At 60.7% G+C, this 18,454-nt stretch overlaps 1 protein-coding gene across 1 annotated transcript in view; it reads left to right on the plus strand.

The window, feature by feature from the left end:
- The first annotated feature begins 973 nt into the window (after nucleotides 1-973).
- The window catches only part of MYOM2 (myomesin 2), a 71,723-nt gene continuing 54,242 nt past the window's right edge, over nucleotides 974-18,454 (plus strand). The window contains exons 1-8 of the mRNA XM_044224122.1: nucleotides 974-1,038; nucleotides 5,474-5,592; nucleotides 6,885-7,040; nucleotides 8,842-8,980; nucleotides 9,131-9,288; nucleotides 10,280-10,372; nucleotides 17,325-17,413; nucleotides 17,492-17,542. Coding sequence (XP_044080057.1) covers nucleotides 5,486-5,592; nucleotides 6,885-7,040; nucleotides 8,842-8,980; nucleotides 9,131-9,288; nucleotides 10,280-10,372; nucleotides 17,325-17,413; nucleotides 17,492-17,542 — 793 coding nt within the window. The 5' untranslated portion in view covers nucleotides 974-1,038; nucleotides 5,474-5,485. The remainder of the gene's footprint in view (nucleotides 1,039-5,473; nucleotides 5,593-6,884; nucleotides 7,041-8,841; nucleotides 8,981-9,130; nucleotides 9,289-10,279; nucleotides 10,373-17,324; nucleotides 17,414-17,491; nucleotides 17,543-18,454) is intronic.

Consider the following 18,454-nt stretch of genomic DNA (forward strand, 5'->3'; position numbering starts at 1 on the left):
GTGCTGACCCCTTCCGCGGGGCGGGTCCTGGGCCGCGTTCCTGATCCAGCACACACGTGAACCTGGAGAGTTTTCGGCGCGTGGGCCCTGGGGCATGGCACTTCCTCCGATGACCGCGACAGACTGAGCTGGTGTTACGGGCGGGCAGGAGGCGAGGTAGGCCAGCCGGCGGCGGGCACACCCTCCTCACGCCGAGCTGTGCTTCGGACGGAGGCCTCTGGCTTCTGCGGTCCGGTCCGCCCCACGCGGCCCCTCCTCTTGGCGCCACGTGCCCGGGTCCAGACCACGGCCACACCAGCTTGTGTGGGACACACGTGCACAACGATGGACACCCCACGGTCCTCCGGGAAGCACATGCCCAGGAAGCACATCTGTGCTATTGACTATAAATAAGACGGAATTTGGCAGCCGGGCATGACTCCGCTTTTAGGAAAGACCTTCCTGCTAAGTCAACTTCAGGGTGCGGCCAGTGACAGCTTGAGAGTTTCGGGAGTAAAAGCAACACCAAGAAACCTCCCAAACACACAACTCCGAGAGTCGGGTCCGCCGGCCGGTACCCAGCAAACTAAACCCCAGAACTCAGGCAGCTCTCGGGCTCACCCGGAAGCCCCAGCAAAGGGCCTGGGGACCCTCAGCTCGACAGGACTGAAAAGGAGGCTAAGAATTTGTGTGGGAGCGTTACACAGAGTCGGAGGAACGTCAGGCATGGCAGAACGTCGGCCTCACGCGCCTGCCCTGGGAGGAGAGAGGTGCCCTCCGTGGGTCAGGACGGGCACTTGGCACTTTCCGATTTTCATTTTTTCCAGCTTGTCGATTTTTCCCTCCTAAGATCAGGCTGATGACTGATGATGTAGGTCATGGATTTGGGGCGAGGCCGTCCCTGTGGCTATATATAGCATCTTCCCAGGCCATAAATGGGAGGGAGGGCTGGGCATTTGGAGGGAGAAATAGCTGTGCCTTCTTCAGCCAGAGCCGCGTCGTGGGTGCGCTGGGTGAGGCAAGGCTGCTCTCCTCTTGGTCTTTTTCCTCTCTCTCTGGGTAAGTTTCTTTTCTCCTTTCCTTTTCTGATTTGGGGCTTTGCAGGAAGGACGAATGCCGTGTGCTGAGGCTGGGGCCGTCCGGTTTCCTCGGTGGACCTGTTTCGGGGGGAAGCTGGTGTGAGCCGGCACGTTCCCGGAAACACAGAAGGCAGCAAACGACTCGGCCTGAGTCTGTTTCTTGGACCGGATTTCAGGACTTGCCTTGTTTCCCGTGATCACGACCTCCACTGCCATCACGGGCGGTCACCGTAGAGCCCCGGCCCGCCAGCCCCTGATCTGTGGTGGCTCCCGGGGGACCCCCAGCCCACGCACCAAGGTCTCCACTTTCCCGAGAGTCTGAGCCAGGAAGGCGCCCGTGGGGACAGTGCAGGTGTGAAAAGGTGTGCAATAGAACTGGTCATTTTCTGAAGAGAAGAAGGGTTGGTAGGTCGTTTGCACGCCCTGGACGCGGGTATCTGGGGGACAGGGTCGCTGGGCGACCAGGCTGCTCCCTGGCTCCACAGGCTGTCAGCTGGGAGCGACGGCTTCTCACGGCTGCCTTCTCGACTGGGCTCTCCGCGGAGCTATAATCCTGCAGAGTCGCTGGGCTCCGTGCCCCCGCTGGCGCCTGGCGCCGTTCTCCGGGCCTTGGAGCTGTGCCTGCCGGAGGGCGGTGGGGCGGGGGCCGGGAGGCAGCGGGCTCAGGCCAGCGGGGTGTCTCCCCTGGGAGGGCTCCCCTTTCCCACCTCCCGGGCTCAGCCCTTGCTTCCCAGGCGCGAGTGACCCAGGCATCAAAGAGAGAGGGGGGCAAAGGCCACTAAGTGGGGTTTTTTTTCTTTTTAAAGATTTTATTTATTTATTTGATTGAGAAAGAACACAAGTAGGCAGAGAAGCAGGCAAAGAGGGGGTGGTAAGCAGGCTCCCCAGTAAGCAGAGAGCCCGACGCTCTCAGGACCCTGAGATCATGACCTGAGCCGAAAGCAGAGGACCAACCCTCTGAGCCACCCAGGCACCCCACTAAGTGGGTTTTTAAATAAACCAGGTTCGGCCTCCGCTTGTGGCCGAGTGTACGTGGAGCCAGCGTTGACGGAGGGACGCCGGTTCCTTACCAAAACGAGAGAATCTGGGGGTAAACCCTGGCTGGTGGTGACGGCAGCTGTGTGGGTTGCTGGAAGGTTCTCCCGTCCAGGAAGCCACACATGATTTGTCGCTTGATTGAATTTGATCTTGCTGGTGCGTCAGGACAGAAGGACTCAGGGTCCTTGGGGGCCGCAGAGCTCTGTGTCTGCAGGGACAGCCTCTGCCGCGCCTGCCGCGGCCCCGAAAGCTTGTTTGGAGAAACGCGGCAGAAGTTGAGCTGCCGGGAATCAGGTGTCCCAGCTTGTTGGACTCCTCGTGGAGGACGACATTTAGAGGGATTTTGTGCTCGGTGGTCGTCTCTTTTGGTGCCAAGCAGTTCGGGAAAAGCTTCGGGGAAGGAGACCCCTGGGCAGACGAGCTTGGACGGAGCCCGTCTGGGGTCCTGAGGGTTCAGTTCCTCGGGGGCCTGGGCCCATCGTGCGCCCCCCATCCTTTCTCTTCCTCTCGAGAAGCCTTCATTTGGTGTGTTCACCAACTGCGAGCTTTTAGGTGTCCTTTATGAAGTGGCCGTCACGCACGGTCGCTGAAATGTGTCTGTGAGTTTAAAATCCTCGCTGGCCTGAAAGTAGGTGCGAGCAGGTCCCCGGCGCACGGCCCCCGTGCCGGAGGGCGGGCTCGCGTTTCCCGCTGCTGTCGTCGTTCTGAGATGTGTGCGAAGCCTTCCGTGAGCCGGCGGGCAGGGTGCAGAGTCAGGAGGGCGAGGCGGGACGCTGGCCCTGGGTCCCACGGGCCGGAGACCTGGGCGGATGGTTTCCACCCCCGAGAGCTCCGTTGCCTCGCGGGGAAGGCCGGCAGGCCGGCAGGACAGCGTGAGCGCACGCTGAGCTGTGGAGCGGCCTCTGGTTTCAGACGAGGGCCTGTGCCCAGGCTGTGACCGGCTGGCATCTGCTGAGTCCGCAGGGAGCCGGTTTCCAAGAGAGCTCCTCGCTCTGGCCCGGGGAGCTCAGGGACAACGGGGGAGGCTCTGAGACTCGCGGTTCCCCAAGTGGCCTGCATGTAGGCTCTGCTGCGCGGCAGGCCTGCTGCTCTGTCCAGCTTGCCCACGGCGGTGGGGGGAGGGAAACCAGCCCAGGCAGGGGTGGGGGCTGGTGATGACACACTACCAGGAGTCCCCTGTGTAGAAGACGTGAGCTTGCAGCCGTCCGTGGGGGAGGGGCTCTGAGACGGTCCCGTCCTTGACAGGCAGTGCTCCGTGATTCGGGCCCGGGTGCCCCCGGCAGGTGCCCTGCGTGTCCGTGGAGCGGGAGACGGGTAGGAATGGGGATGACCCTGTCGGCAGAGTCCCCGAAAGCTCCCGATGCTGATGGCCCTCAGCTTCGTCAGGTGGGAACGAGGGCAGGGACATGTTCTGAGACGGCCGCGGTCCCCACTGCCTTGGGTGGTGGCGGGGGGAGCTGTAGCAGGGGAACAGGCAGAGCGAGGAGGGCAGGAGCCCCGTGCCCTGGGCGCTGGCTGTTCCGACGGCGGTGCTGAGTCCCCGCAGGCCCGCAGGCGCGTCGGCCATGGGCCGGGTCAACCATCTAGTGAGGGCCGGTTGGCTGGGGTGTCGGCCCGGCGCCGAGGGGTGGTTAAAGGGTCCCCGGGCTGTGAGGACAGCTGGCCTTTCACACTCAAAGCAAAAGCACAGGCCCCTTGAGTGTGCCCGGACCTTTTCCGGGGCGCTATCTCCCCCAGTTTAAGCCTGCTGAGGTATAGCCCACCCCTCTTCTCACCTGGGCCATCTGCAGACCCTTGGCCAGACGTGCGAGCAGGTCTGAAGTGAAGTCAGTAAACGCAAGCAGGGGTTGAGTCGGGACAGGACCAGGCCACCCCGAGTGCCTGTCGGGGGTGCTTGGCGAGTTGATTTTTAGGAGGGAAAGTTAGTTTTAGTGCGGCAAAGTGTGAAAGGCCCAGAAACAGAGGTCTGGGTGGGTCAGCCCTTTCTACACGTTTTCAGGGAAATCCTTTCTCCTCTCTGGGGTCCTGTCCCGGCCCCACGTACAACGGGTTTGGATAATTCCTCGGGATCTTTCCAAGTTCTGTGACCCCGTGCTTCTAGGAAATCACAGTCTGCAGGAAATGGGCCACCGGGAGTCTGCTCGGAGGGCGTTCTGTGTTTGCTTGGGTTTCTCACGGACACTGTCCCCTGTGGTCTGCATCCCTGTTGTCCCTGGCGCCGGGCCATGGGGCCTTGCCTTGGAGTCGCTTCTGTAAATTGGGGCAGGTTATTCTAATCTAAACACCAAGGACAAGTGGAGCTCGATGGGGTATTCCTTCAGTCCTCTCTTTCGGGAGTTGGTGATCACCGAGAATGAGGGACGCCATCGATGCTGCGTTTCAGAGAGACTCGAGTCAGCCAGGGAGCCGGCACCCGGGGTATTTGGGGTGCGCACGGGTGGCAAAGAGCAGGGTGTCCCGTGCCTGTGCGACTCCATTCAGAGACACGGCGCCCTATGGGTCTCAGTCACTCCTCGTTTTCCAAGAATTGAACCAAAATGTGCTGGCTTGCCCACCTCCCCCGGCTTTCTTGCTGGCCCCCGCCCTGCTCCCTGCCCACCCCTGCCATCCACGTCCACACGTCCCCAGTGAGATGCGATTTTTCTGCACAGTGTCCTGGAGATGAATTCCCTTTCCAGGTCCCCTTTCGAGCCGTGAAGCCCCCGGCTCGCGGGGAAGACACGGAAAGCCCCCGTGTGCGGTGGCAGCCCTTCCGGACGATCCCTTCTGGCATCTCTTCTAGCATCTAGAGATCCCGTGTTTTCTGGCCTCTTCCCTTTGCTTGTGGGGACGCCTGCCCCTGCCCCGTCTCCACCGGTCAGCCTGCCCATGGCCCAGCTTCTCCTCGAGGGTCACCTCCTCGGGGGCGTCACCAGCGGTCCCTTTCCTGCCAGCGGGGCTCCGTCTTCACTTCCTGGAGCAGCTCGGGTCTCCCTCTGCTCTTATCTTGTGTTCGAAGTATCTGTTTGCGTCCCTAGTCCGCGTTTTATTTTCGTCCTTATCACTCACGTGGCTTTTCATGCTGCCTGGACCCAGCGGGTTTTCCAAATGTATTTGTGGAGCTCACACTGCAAAGAAACACAGTCCAGGTTTCGGATTTTCAGAGACACAAACCCATGATGATACCTGGTCCCGGGAGAACTTACTAGGGGTCCAGACTCGAAGTCCGAGACTATGTTCCCTTGGACAGTGTTTCTCCTGCCCCGTCCCCCGAATGAGCGTCGTCAGTGGAAGCTGACTGTCCCCCTTGGAACAGCTGGGGATGCCGGTGCAGAAAGTCCAGCAGGACCGCATGTGCGAGGGAGCTCGGCACCGTCTGACTCACACTTTGCTCGCAGGTGCACACCAAGATGTCGCTGGTCGCCGTGCCCTTCTACCAGAAGCGCCACAAGCGCTTTGACCAGTCGTACCGCAATGTTCAGACAAGGTACCTTCTGGACGAATATGCTGCGAGAAAGTAAGTTGAAGTCCAGTATTCGGACCAGTAGATCTTTGTTTGTGGGGTCTGGCATTAACGGGGCTTTACCTGGTCCCCTGCACCCTGGCCATGAACTGGTTTGGGGAGGGTCAGGGATGGCCCATTTTTAGCACCGGTGGGAAATTCGGCTATCCTGGTTGCCCAGCAAACTCCGTGTGGAGCGCTGCTGGGACCCTGGTGGATCCCAGTGGATCACGATAGATCCTGGTGGATCCTGTGGATCCAGGGAGACTGGCTCTGAGCCCCTCATTTAGGTTATGAAGGCAGAGACTTTTGAGTAAGTGCTCCTTGCCGGCTCCTCCTCATGCGGCTCGCAGAAGTAGGATCTAAAAGTCACCGGCGCACAAGGGCAGCCAGGAGGGCCAGTGGCAGGGAGAGAGGCTCGTGGGGGCAAAGGGAGGGTTGCAGGGAGGCTGATGTCTGTAGTTTCGCTCCCATAATAGTAGATGTAGTAGAAAGGTGAGTGTTTCCCTGCCTCAGGGGCTGGTGAGAAGCCGCAGGTCTTGTGCCCGTGTCTGAAGCCTGGGGTCCTCGGGGACGTGCCACACCAGTCTGGGACCACAGATGCCCGCGGTCTCAGGGGCCCATGAGCCGGCCGTGCTGCCAACCGAAGCACTGCTGGGCGTGCCGGGCCGCGGTCTCTGGAGCTGGAGCGTGTCACCAGGCTGAGGTTATATTTAGACCCGCCCGTGGCCTCGGGTCAGTTGTCGTCCCCGCCACAAAGAGCCAAACACCCACAGCCTCCCAGCGGCCTCTGGGAGCTTCGGATCCCCGGACACGTGTACGATCACGACCTTAGGCCACAGCATGGGGCAGGCACTCTCGGGCGTGGGTGGAACATGGCGAGAGAGAGGAGTGCGTGTGAGCGCATCCGTCTGAGGACGCCCGTGTGCAACGTGCCAGCCCAGGACGTAGGTCTGTGTGTGTGTGTGCGTGTGTGGCCGCACGTGTGTGCGAGTGTCTGTGTGTGCACGAGTGCCAGACGGGGCAGCGCCTGCGCAGGGACGTACGTGTCTGTGTGCGTGAGCGCGTGCGTGAGTGCGTGTGTGAGCGCGTGCGTGAGCGCATGTGTGAGCGCGTGTGTGAGCGCGCACCTGTGTGTGCACACGTGCTGGTGTGCTCCGGGAGCACACGCGTGTGCACGTGCTCATGCACGTCCCTGTGCCGGCGCGGTTCGAGGCTGACTTGCGTGCAGGAGGGAGGGTGCGGTTTTGCGGATGACTTTGCACACGCCTCCCGCACGGCTGACAGTTTGTTCCGTGGCCCTCCAGGCGCACGTCCACCCGGTCGTCCCAGAGGTCCTCCCAGAGGTCTCTCTCCCAGCGAGCGGCCGGCCAGACGGCGTCCGGAGGGACCACCTGCAGCATCTGCGCCAAGAGACTGAGCACGGACGCGCTGGAAGAGGAGGAGCAGGAGAAGAAACGGAGGTAACCCCCGTCGTCCGCTCCCGCGCGGGGCAGCTCGGCGGCCTCGCGTCTCCGTGGGCGGGGGCTCCGCGAGGGTGTGCGGCCCCCGCGGGAACCGCCGCAGGCCATCAGCCGGGAGCCTGGAGGGTCACCCGTGCTTCTCGAGAAGGCAGTTGCCGCTGTCCGGTGGCCGCGTCCTTCTCCCCCGTCTGTCTCACTGAGTCCTACGGGATAACCGTGTGGGGCACTTTCCGGAGCGTTCTGCACATCGGAACCTGCCCATGGGGCCACGACGCGGGGCCGTGCTGTGTCCGTGCCCTGCCCTGTCCCACACCGCGCCCACCAGCTTTGCGCAAGGAGCAGGCTTCTCCTGTGAAAGCGCCGAGACCTGACAGGTTGAAGTTCATGTCGAGTTTCCACTGACGAGTCTTTAGCCGTGAACGCGGCCAGATTATTCCCAGATCACAGAGAAGCAGGTGGAGACCTTACAAGAAGCAAACAGTGAAGCAGCCCATGATGGTTTGTGTTACACCTGCTCTGCCCACCCCCCCGCCTCCCTGGACTTTTCTAGAACATTTTCTCTATATTTGAACACACTTAAAACCTGAAGGGAAAAATGAAAATTTGGCAGACACGTCCTATTTTGAACGCTGCACTACAAAGAAGGGGTCCGTGTCCCAGACACAGGCCGCCAAGGAGATCAGGCTCTCTTGTGCAAGCTTCGAACGGTCCTCTCGAGGCCTTGTGGGAACGTTGCCGTATAAGTTTTATGGTAAAACGATGATTTCTTTTGCGAGAGAATCACTTCAACATGTACACGTGACCAAAATCCGGATTCTCTGTTACTGGACTACTTTAAAAATGGTTCTGTCTTCCTTTAGGGTGTGGTTGTGGGGAGTGAGAAGCCCCGACCCTTATAATCTTATTAATGTTTCCTGGTGGTGACCTTGAACACGTCACAGAAACTTTCTATTCCCCGATTTCCAGTGAATTCGAGTGGACGGGGGGGAGGTCGACTTGTACTGACGGGAGGGGCTGGGCCGTGGGATACTGTGATGCACGCGGTTGTGGCGGTAATGGCTCTGGGGACCGTCCCCGCGGTGGGAGGTCCTTCTGAGACCGGCGGGGCTCCTCTCCCGGGCTGTCTGTTGACCCCCAGCATGTATGTGGATTGTGGCCTGGGTCTCTCCGGCTCCTTGGTCCCCCAGCCCCTGGGGCAGATGCTAGTTTAAGGTGTGGGACAAACCCGACCTTGAAAGATGGAGCCGTGGTTGCGTCGGTTTGAATCACTGTTGTGTCCTCGTGTGAGGGCAAAGCCGAGGTGTCCTCGGCGTGCTCTGAGCTCCCGGCATGGCCCTCTGGAGGGTACGACGGGTTAGAAATACCCCTTCGGTGCCTTTCCATCTGTCCTAGTGGAAGACGGGCCCAGAGGCATGAACGAGTCCGTTTTAGGGGCTTCAGACTCCCTCTGTGTCACTGCGTCTGCTCACAGCGACCCTTCTGAGAGGGCACCGGCCTCGGGACAGTGCCGGTGCACCCCCCGCGGTGAAGGAGGGCTGGCCCGTCTTCCCCAGAACTGGTTTATTGATGAGTCGTACAACTGCCCTTCTTACAGCAGCTTCGGGCGTGGTATTCGCTCACCAGCTGGGCTGTAGTCTTGAAAGAAAGACATAAAATGGAGCAGAAATAGCATCTGTCCCCTCCTCTCCGTGTGCCCCACTTGGGGAAAGGTGGGTGGCGAGCGTTTGTGGCCTCCAGACCTCCGAAGGGCTCTCACCCTCTCTGCGTGTCATGACGCTAATGTCCGCTCTTCGTCCGGCAGGTACCAGTCTCTGGTGGCTGCTTACGGGGAGGCCAAGCGGGAGCGTTTCCTCCGGGAGCTGGCTGAGATGGAGGAGAACGTGCACCTGGCCCGCGCCCAGGCTCAGGAGAAGCTGGACAAATACGCCATCCAGGAGATGGTAGGGGGACCCCGGGGCTCCGTGAGAGGTGCGGGTCTGGGCGTGGGCTGGCCACGGGACGCGTGGATGGCCCATGAGCCGGCAGCCTTGCTTGCCCGGTCCGCACCCCCTTCCCGCAGCGCACTGACCTGTCCTTGCTTCCCGGGGCAGGTGGAGGACAAGCTGGAGGGCCACAGTCACTCGTACTTGGAGCGGATGCGCCGGGCCCCCGAGATCCTGGTGCGCCTGAGGTCCCACACGGTCTGGGAGAGGATGTCTGTAAAGCTCTGCTTCACCGTACAAGGGTTCCCCACGCCCGTGGTGCAGTGGTGAGTGCGGGGTTCCTGCCCCGGGGCCCGGGGGGGGGTCGTCCCGCACTTCCTCTTAAGGAGCCGGGAACGCTGGGGGCCAACGTGCAGAAGGGGACCCGTGGGGGGAGCACATGGCACACCCCCCGTCCCACTGCCCACCGCGTGGGAAGCTCCACAGGACGTACATTTAAACGTTTATAAACACTCCCCAAACGTCCACTGTCAGCGTCCACTGTACCAGCCCTGTTATTTTGACTCAGCTGAGTTTTCAGAGGATTGTTGTTCAAGAGTAAGTCCCTTCAGATGACCTGAACGCAGCGGGGCGGCATGTGGGGCCGTGGCCAAGGGCCTCCGGTGATGTCAGGGGTCGCGTCTCCAGGCCCTGCAGACCCTATTTTCTCCATCTGTCGCGTACGTCTGTCTGTTTCCTGCTTGCTGGAAGCGATAATGATCTTCCCCGAGTTTGTAGCCTGCCACAAAGGCCACACACATTTCCTCATAACCTAACCGGGTGCTTGACGCACTCCGAGAATCAGCGCCGGGTCCCGTGGCTGTTGGCCAGGCTGGCTGGGGAGGCAGAGACCCACCGACTCTTGGGCTCAGGGGGACGGGGTCCTGCCCTCCTGGGTGGGGCGCGGAGGCCGGCTTTGTGCCGTGGGGATCCTGCGCGACTCTGCAGAGAGGCTGGCCTGGGACCCCGCTAGCGCAGGTGACATTCTTTTCTCGGGGAGTGATGTATCCCGCGTTCCTCACGCAGTCCGAGGACACCCGCGGCGCTCTCCGTCACAGGCCGAGCGTGTCCCCGACAGGCGGGTTCTGCAGCAGCCGCTCTCTCCTGGGCGGACGGACAGACACGGGCCCTGGGTCAGCCCCCTCGTTGCGCCGCGGTGCACGGGCCCGAGGTCCTGGGAGGGGGGGCTCGCAGGGCGGGACCATAACTTCCCCTAAGGAAAGCTGTCTGGGCGTGACAGGCTGTCTTTGCGGTGACAGGCGTGTTTCCCTCGTGTAGGTACAAAAACGGTAGTTTGATCTGCCAAGCGGGAGAGCCGGGCAAGTACAGAATCGAGAGCAAGTACGGCGTGCACACACTGGAGATCAACAGGTAAGGGGCGGGGGCACGGCGGGCTCCCCGCGACACTGCCTCACACAGCCCCATCCAGACCCAGGGCACCGTCATAGTTAGAAACAGCCGCTCAGGGAGCACCACGTCCAGTCTGTGCCGTGGGACTTTGATGGTGTTTCTGTGTTAATCTGTGGGAGAAGCTTCTGGAAGCTTCCAGAAGCTGTCGTTGCCGTCGGGTTCCCGGGAGACAAACCCGCAGCTCTGTCCAGGCTCCCGCTCTGGGAACAAAGAGAATACACAGGTGGTTTAAGGACAGATGTGGCCGTCAGGTGCTCAGGTGACCGTGGGCGCGGACGGCTTCCCCACACCTGCCCCGCAGGGGCACAGCGCGGGCCAGGCTGGGGACCAGTCCCTAACGACATCCAGGCTCCTCAAAGGAGTGTATGTTTTATAACCCTGTGTACTTTCTACGGTGTCTTGTCCCTAGGAGAGGCTTAATAAAGAGACTGCGTAAGCTAAAAAAAAAAAGAGAAAAAGAAATATAACTTCTATCTTTTCTCTCATAAATTGAGAAAAGTGTAGCATACAGATGAGGAAAAGAGAATAAAAATCTTCCCTGTTTCCCACAGCATCAGTATTGTCCTGTAAGACAGCACGTGCACACATACACGCACACTAGATTCTGCCTCTCTTTTTCTGCTTCTGTGCCCACACAGTGTGTATGTCATCAGGTCATAACATGGTGCAGTCCCCCTCTCTCCCAGTACCTCGCGACCCCTTCCCCCGCTCGGCTGGTGCTCTCACAGGTCCGGGGGCTCCTTCCTGTGCTGTGATTAGGGACCACGGCCAGACCCCTGGGTTTGGATCCCTGATCTACCGTGTACCTTGTGACTTTGGATGGATCATGAACTCTTCCTGAATTGTGGTATTTTTATCTGAAATCATTATCAAGACACAGATGATAATGCAGCGATCATGAAAACCAGATAGGACCGTGTATGTTCCTGTGTGTCATATAAACACGTGGTGAGTGTGCGTGTGTGTGTGGTTAAGTCAAATTAAGGCCTTTCTAGGAAACAACGAGGGAGACTAATGTAGGTACAAAAAGTCGGTGAAGCATCGGGGTATATAACTGCATTGATTTTATTATTACCAACTTGTACAGCGACTACATCGTCATTAGGCTTGGTTTACTTAGAGGTAAGATAACCCACAATAAAAGAATTGCTAGAAAATAGTCCCACTGAAACAGCCCTCAAGGTGACTCGGAGAAGTCACGAGTTAGCTCAACAGAGCATCTGTCGCGGAACCTTCTCCCCGATGCCTTCTTACACCGAAGACATTCTTTCTTTTTTAATTAAGAGTTTTTAGACACTGGTTCTGTTGACCCGTTTTATACACGGCTTACTCGGATGTGCTCCATCTGCGGGACCATCGCGTGGGGCCCAGGCGTGCACACCAGAGGGGAGGGGGTGTGCACCCCCAGAGCAGGTGGGGGCACACGGGGAGGTCACGGAGGGGAGGCCTCAGGGCTTGGGGTCCTGCTGGACCCCTCACAGACTTCTTGCTGAAGGCGAGTGGGGCAATGGGATTCATCTTGGGGGGGTGGGAGGCACCTGTCCAGACACGCTGGGGGCAGGGGGACCCTAAGCTGACCCCGCAGGCTTCCTGTACATGAGAACGCGCCCAGGGCCGAGGATCGGTGGGGTCTGACCCACGTTGGTCCAGGACAGAGTCTGCCATCTCCCCCTTCCCACCCCACGGGAAGTCCGTGTCACCTTTCTTTGCTTTTCTGCCTCGTGCTCACTGGGTCCTCCTCAGTCTCCTGCCTGTGTTCCCCCTCCTCGTTTCCCAGCTTCTGACGTGGGTCCCCCTCCAGGCCCTGACCGCCTGGCGTTCCCAGGACCACACCTGCCGCCGCACCGCACGTGGGCTGGCTTTCTCACCGGTCGGACACGGCCTTGGATAAGCCTCTGGAGGAGGCCTGGCGGGTTCCCCATCACCAGAACCAGCTCTCCACCTGCGGATTACTCAGAACTTGTGTTAGAAAGTTGTGATTAAGATGAAAATTTGTGACAAGTCATTATCCTGGTTTTTCAGGTAAATCTGAGGCTGTTTCAAAAAGCTGGGGGTCTGGGCCTTCTGGTGCCATTTGTTGAGAACCTACTGGGTCCCAGGCACTGGTCTAGATGCTTGGAATACAGCACTAAAACCAAGGTCCTCTTCTTTGAGGTCTTACAATCTGGCAAAAGGAGGTGAACCGTAAGAAAAATAGAAAAGTGAATTATATAGTAAATCAGGAAGCCACAGTGCTGGGCGTGGGGAGTGGGGCCCTGTTGGTGTGGGGGTGGGCTGGTGTGGGGTGAAGCAGGGTGGCCGTCAGGCCCTCACTGAGAGGATGTCTTCAGAGCAAGGCCGTAGGAGATGCAGAATGGGACAGATCAGGGCAGTGAGCCGCGAGGTCTCCGGCCCAAGGGGGCAGCTCTGGCTGCGGAAACCGTGGGTCCCAGCTCCTGGGGCTGGAGCGGTGGGCGGCCGTCACAGGCCGGGAGGTCAGAGGTGAGCTGCGGCTGCGGGTCAGAGGATGCCGTCAGCCGCAGCAAGGACGCTGACTTTCCCTCGGGGCTGGGGGGATGCGGAGGGTCCGAGCTCTGGCTCTGAGCACAGGGCTGGGCTGTTGGTGGTGGGCTGGGACGACACGGTTCTGCGCAGGTGCTGGAGGGAGGCAGCGGGAGCCGGACGGTCAGACGGGGTGCTGCTGAGAGAGGGCGCCGCCGGGGCGCGGCAGGCTCGGGTCTGCACACACGCTTGCGCAGAGGGTCGGGGCCTCCGCACCCTGGGTGGGAACACCTGCCCCTTCTGCATTTCCCAGAGAATCACTCTCTCTGCTTGGATTTCTAGAATGTGTGGCTATTTAGTAGCCGGAAAGCCACGCTGTGTGGAAGGAGAAATCGCCTTCGTTGTGGAGCGAGCTTGTGTCCAGGGCCGTCTCTTCTCTAGCCGGGTGCCCTGTGGCCGGTTGGGGGTCCCCGGTCAGCCCGCGGTTTCACCCAGCTTGCTTCTGAGTTACTAACTGCATTTACAAGGGAAAGCCATCTCCCCTTCTCCAGTGTGAGACTTTGACTCTCATCCCGGCGATGTTAGCAGCTTTGGTCCTGGCGCACGGACAGACCCGTGAGTCTGTCGGCTGCAAGTTTATAAACTGAGGCCCGCGACGCCGTGGCCCGAGGCTCAGCAGCCAGGCCCCCCGCAGACGCACGCGGAGCTTGTGGAGACGGACGTGTGCAGCCCTGGTCTGCCCGGGGACCCCGTCGGCAGCTGCCGGGCCGAGGGGAGCCCGTCCCCCGCCGTCTCCACGTGACTCGGCTGTTCATGCCGAAGCGCTGAGTCGCCGTCATTTGATCCGTGGCCGTTCCGAGTGCGGCGGAATGTGCCGCCGGCCCGAGAGGGCAGCCTGGGTGACGTCTGCCCCTATGAATACCCTCTGGCCGCTCAGTTCTCCAAGTGCTTCCCACCCTCCTGTGCTGGTCGGATTTAGACTGTCACCGACACGGGTTTATGTGCTCGTAGGACTACCCCGGGGACGCATAATGCGAGTTCTGTTTCTTCGCAGAATTTTAATGCCGCGCTCGTGTTTCATGAAGGCGCGTGGAACGACCTCGGGCGGGTTTTGTTTCCAGCACCCTGCCCCCTCCCGGTGGCTCGCTGCACGGCTTCAGGCCGACCTCCTGGCACTTGGGTGTAGACGTCCGTCCTCAAACTCTCATTTGAGTTAGATTGTGAATCCAGCGTGGACGTGGCTCCCAGGGAAGGATGCTGGGCCCGAGTCCCCAGCGCAGGTCAGGGGTGACGTGGGCACTTGTCCGAGTACCCTCCTGGAGGGAGATCCGCGGGCACGACGCTGTTCCGTGAAGCTGGCCTGGGGACACCTCGAGACTCAGAGATGTACCAGGGCCCCACGGACATGTGTGAAGATCGGGACCCCTGTCTGTTCTGGGAAGCCGTCCAAACGGAACACGAAACCCTCTGCCTCTTAACCACGTGCTTGCCATTTCTCCCAGCCGGAGGAACGGCCCGGCAGCAGGCTCCGGAGGCTGGCTGCGTGCGGCCTGGGGGAGCAGAGAGGGAACGCAGTCCTGCTGGGGTGTGGGAAGACATGTGGGTCCCTGGATTATCTGTGGGCAGAATTCTGAGAAGGGCCCAGGCTCCTCACAGTCTGGGTGCCCAGCCCGTCCGCCCCTGGGCGTGCACGGGCGCCTGCGCCCCGGGTCCCGTCCTTCCTGCAGCCGCACACGGGGCCGCACGGGCGAGCCCCCCCACCCCCCTCCCCAGTGCAGCAGGTGTTCTCGCTGATCTTGTCCGTGTGTCCGGCGTGTTTCCTGCCATATAAAACGCGCACAACGGAGCGATGCGGATCAGTGTTGCAAGAGGGACACACAAGGACGGACCCAAACCTCCTCGCCCGCGGCTGTCCGGACGCCCTCCCTGGGACGCTCGCAGGGAAGCAGTGGGTCGGAGGGTCGGGGGGAGTGTCTGCCCTGCCCTCCACCCCAGAGCACGCCGCGGGGCCTCTCGGGGAGGAAGGCGCGCCGACGGACACCCCGGCTGCGAAGGGATCCCCGGCCCGCCCCCCGCCGCGTGGTACGTGCTAACAGGCCCCTGAGAAGCTGGTCTGTGAGTGCGTCAGCTGGTGCTTCTCGCGATCCGGTTCTCGGCCGGAAAACCGGCTCAGGATCTTGTGGGACAGGCCGCTGCGTGGCTGGGCCGCTTGCCCTCCCCGGGGGACGTTCGGTTTGAGAACTCCGGGGCACTCTCTGAGACCACTGGTGTTCAGTCCCCCCCAGAAGTGTTTGTGGCCGAGGGACCAGGAACACGGTACCGAGATTAATGGTGGCCGACTGGACAGTGCTGGGCGCCCTCGGGTCGCTCTGTCCGAGGACGCGTGGAGCGTGTAGCAGGAGGAGCCTCCCCCCTCGGAAACCGGAGTGACACGGGCCGAGGGACCGTGTCCCGGCTCAGCGGGGTCGCCCCCTGGCCGGACCGGCCCGCTGGCCGTGCTCCGTGAAGGGTCGGCTGTGCCGCTCCTCCCTGAGACTCGGTCCCTGTGAGGTCGCGGTCGGGCTTCGGGTCAGACTTCCGTCAGGTGGTTTTCACAGGGTGCTGGTGGCTGTGCACGTGGCTCGGGCCGGAGGACCCTCCCGGCTGGGGCCGTGGCGTGCCGGCGCTCCCTCCTCTGACCTGTCGTCACGGAGCCTGTGAGGGTGTTGGTTGTGGGGACAGTTGTGGGGCTAATCCCAGAAGAAGGATCCCTTCCTGTTTGCAGAACGCATTCGTGAAAATAGAATGGTTCATTGTTCAGAAGAACTCACACAAGCACGCACACACACAATAATAATAATGATAATAATTCAAGCAGTGCCTGAGGGCCGGGGAGAGAAGTCATGGTCCCTTCTGTGCAGATCCCCGCCCTGCCGCCCCCTTCGGTCTGTGCGCCCCAAGGGAGTGTGTGTGCGGGCGCAGAAGGTGATGCTCAAGAGGGAGAAAGCCCCCGGGTCTCGGAAGTTTTGTGTTTTCTCCGGGGAACAGGCTGCACTTGCCATGAGTCTGGACGGTGTGTGGCCAAGCAGCCCCTGGGAGGCCAGCCTAGGTCTGCAGCCTCAGCGATGGGCTTTGTAGCTGGGCTTGGTGGCTACACGGTGAGCCTAGGGCCAGGGCGCCGTGTGCCCAGCCACAGGGGCGGAGCTCTGTCCGTGCGGCTCCCGGAGGCCGCTGAGAGCCGGCAGGAGGAGCCAGAGGGAGCTCCGCGGAAGAAGGGACCCAGTTCTCAGCAGAGAGCACGGTGCTCCGAGGCCTCCCCTCCCCGTTATCAGAGACACTGAGTGCTTTTTGGTGAAAGGAAATATTTTCAGCTCCAAGGAAGAAAATCAAGTTACTCACGAGCCCCCGAGAACGGGTTTGTCTCTGAGGCACAACTTCCTGATGCATTTGAAAAGGAAGCCTGGGGTCAACTCTCTCTTGTTCCTTGCGAGTGCCGTTTTGTGTGTAATTTCTCTCCCCGGATTAGTGTCACGGTCGCGATGCCCACTCCTGGCACAGGCGGGCGCTGCCAGAAAGAGCGCAGGTCCGGGATTTGCGCACACCTCGTTTACCCAAGTTCTCCACGCGTCGGCCTTCTCATCACACTGCTACGTCGTGGTGTGTGTTCTCTGGGGGCTGCGACACAGGACACTCAGGTCGAAGTCGCCGCAGAGTGCCTGGCTTCTAGGAAACGCTTAGCCGATGAGTCCTCCCCTTAGGTCCCTGGTCCTGGGGACGATTTCCAGATTCTGGTGGAAACATAGCTCACAGCCAAGAAAATAAGCTTCAGCCTTTGTAAGGTCGATCTGGGGGTGCAGAGCAGCCCGCCCTGGAGGAGCTGGGGTGCGGGGGTTGCGGGGTCATTTTTCTTTCTGGAGGGGACACGCCGCCGCCTCCCCACGACTCCTGAAATATGGCTGCTGTGGGCAGGGCTGGTCAGACAGCTTCAGAGTATCCTGGGCGGCTGCTTCCTGTCTGGGGACTGTCTGCTTTTGGGACTTGGGGAATAACCTCTCATCCACACGGGGAGGTCTGGTGGGGAGGGAGGCAGAGTGGATTTTCCTGGAGGTTGAGGTCAGTGAAGCCTTCCCACTGGCCAGATTAAGCCATGAATTCCACCCCGGTAGGAGAATGCAGGCAGCGGGGAGCAGAGACTGCCCCTCGAGGACACGACTGAGGCTTTTCAGGATGTCTGTGTGGCCGGTTTCCCTCAGAGACAAAGACAAGCCGTGTCTGGAACCGACAGCAGCTCCCGGGACGGAGCGGACACTGTTCTTAAACTGGTCGCTCGTGAACGGAGGATCTAGGTCCTACCACAGGCTTTTAAGGAGCGCCCCATTCGATCTGGGTCATGGGCTTCCAGGGCGGTCCCACAGTGCATTTAGGACGCTGCCTTGCTTTCTCTCTCTCCAAGGGCAAACTTTGACGACACAGCGACGTACTCGGCCGTGGCCACAAACGGGTACGGGCAGGTGTCGACCAACGCCGCCGTGGTGGTGAGAAGTGAGTGTCCTGCCCGGGTTGGGGGCACGCCTCGCGCCTTCTGCGTCTGTCGGCGCCCTTCACCCGCTTCTCTTGCAGGGTTCCACGGGGACGAGGAGCCGTTGCACTCGGTGGGACTCCCGATCGGATGTAAGTCGATGCTGTTCCTTGCTGCGCAGAAAATGCGATCACGGAGAAGGTGTTTCCTGAGGGTCAGATCTGCTTAAAATCGTATTTCAAGATTCTTCCCAATCGCTCTTGGTGGTGCTGGCCACGGAAAGCCTGTTTCCGTGTCCTTCTGTGGCCAGGGGGCATTTTAAGACACCGGTGAAACTGCAGAGTTACATGTTTGAATCGGGGGGAAAAGCCCGAGTCCCAGTCCTTGAGCTGAATGCTGGCTCCTGTCACCGTGTCCTGCCCCCCACCCCGATCGTCCGTGGCCACGTAGAGTAAGCAGCCGCGTGCATCGGGACTAGGATGAGGCAATGTTGGCTCTGGGCTGCCTCCCGCCTGCCTCCAGAGGGTCGACCCTTCCCCTTCCTGAGTGTGTGACCTGCCTGTTGCTCGTGGGTCTGCACCCCGCTGTCTCCTGTACCCCCCCCCCCCAATGCCTTCCTTCTCCGCTCTGAGTGCGAGTGCAGGGCGGCCGGCTGTTGCCCGCCCATGCCCTGTTTGCAGGGTGACCTGCAGCAGCCCTGTCTTGGGGCGAGTCGGGGGTGTCTCTGAGCCCCTGGGTCGGTTCTTGGCTGGCAGGCGGGGACACCGGGCTGACCCGAGCCCCGTGAGTGTGGGGAAAGCAGCCGTGCCTGGAGCATCTCTAGGACCAGGACTTGGTAGACCCACATACCGTGGCTCCTTGATGGTTTGGGAATGAGGTTCAGGACTGACCTGCCCTTCCAGATTACGACTGTAGCATAGTCTGGGTCCGGATGTTACAGGTCAAGTGTGGGTGAGGGAGGACCTGACCCAAACCGTGCCCCAGGGGAAAGCCTTTCTGGCAGCTGTGCACACCCGTGTGTCGTCGGCTTTGGGTCATCTCTGCGTCGGTCATACTGGATTCTC

This window comes from Neovison vison, chromosome 11, assembly GCF_020171115.1.
Source record: "Neovison vison isolate M4711 chromosome 11, ASM_NN_V1, whole genome shotgun sequence".
NCBI lineage: Eukaryota > Metazoa > Chordata > Mammalia > Carnivora > Mustelidae > Neogale > Neogale vison.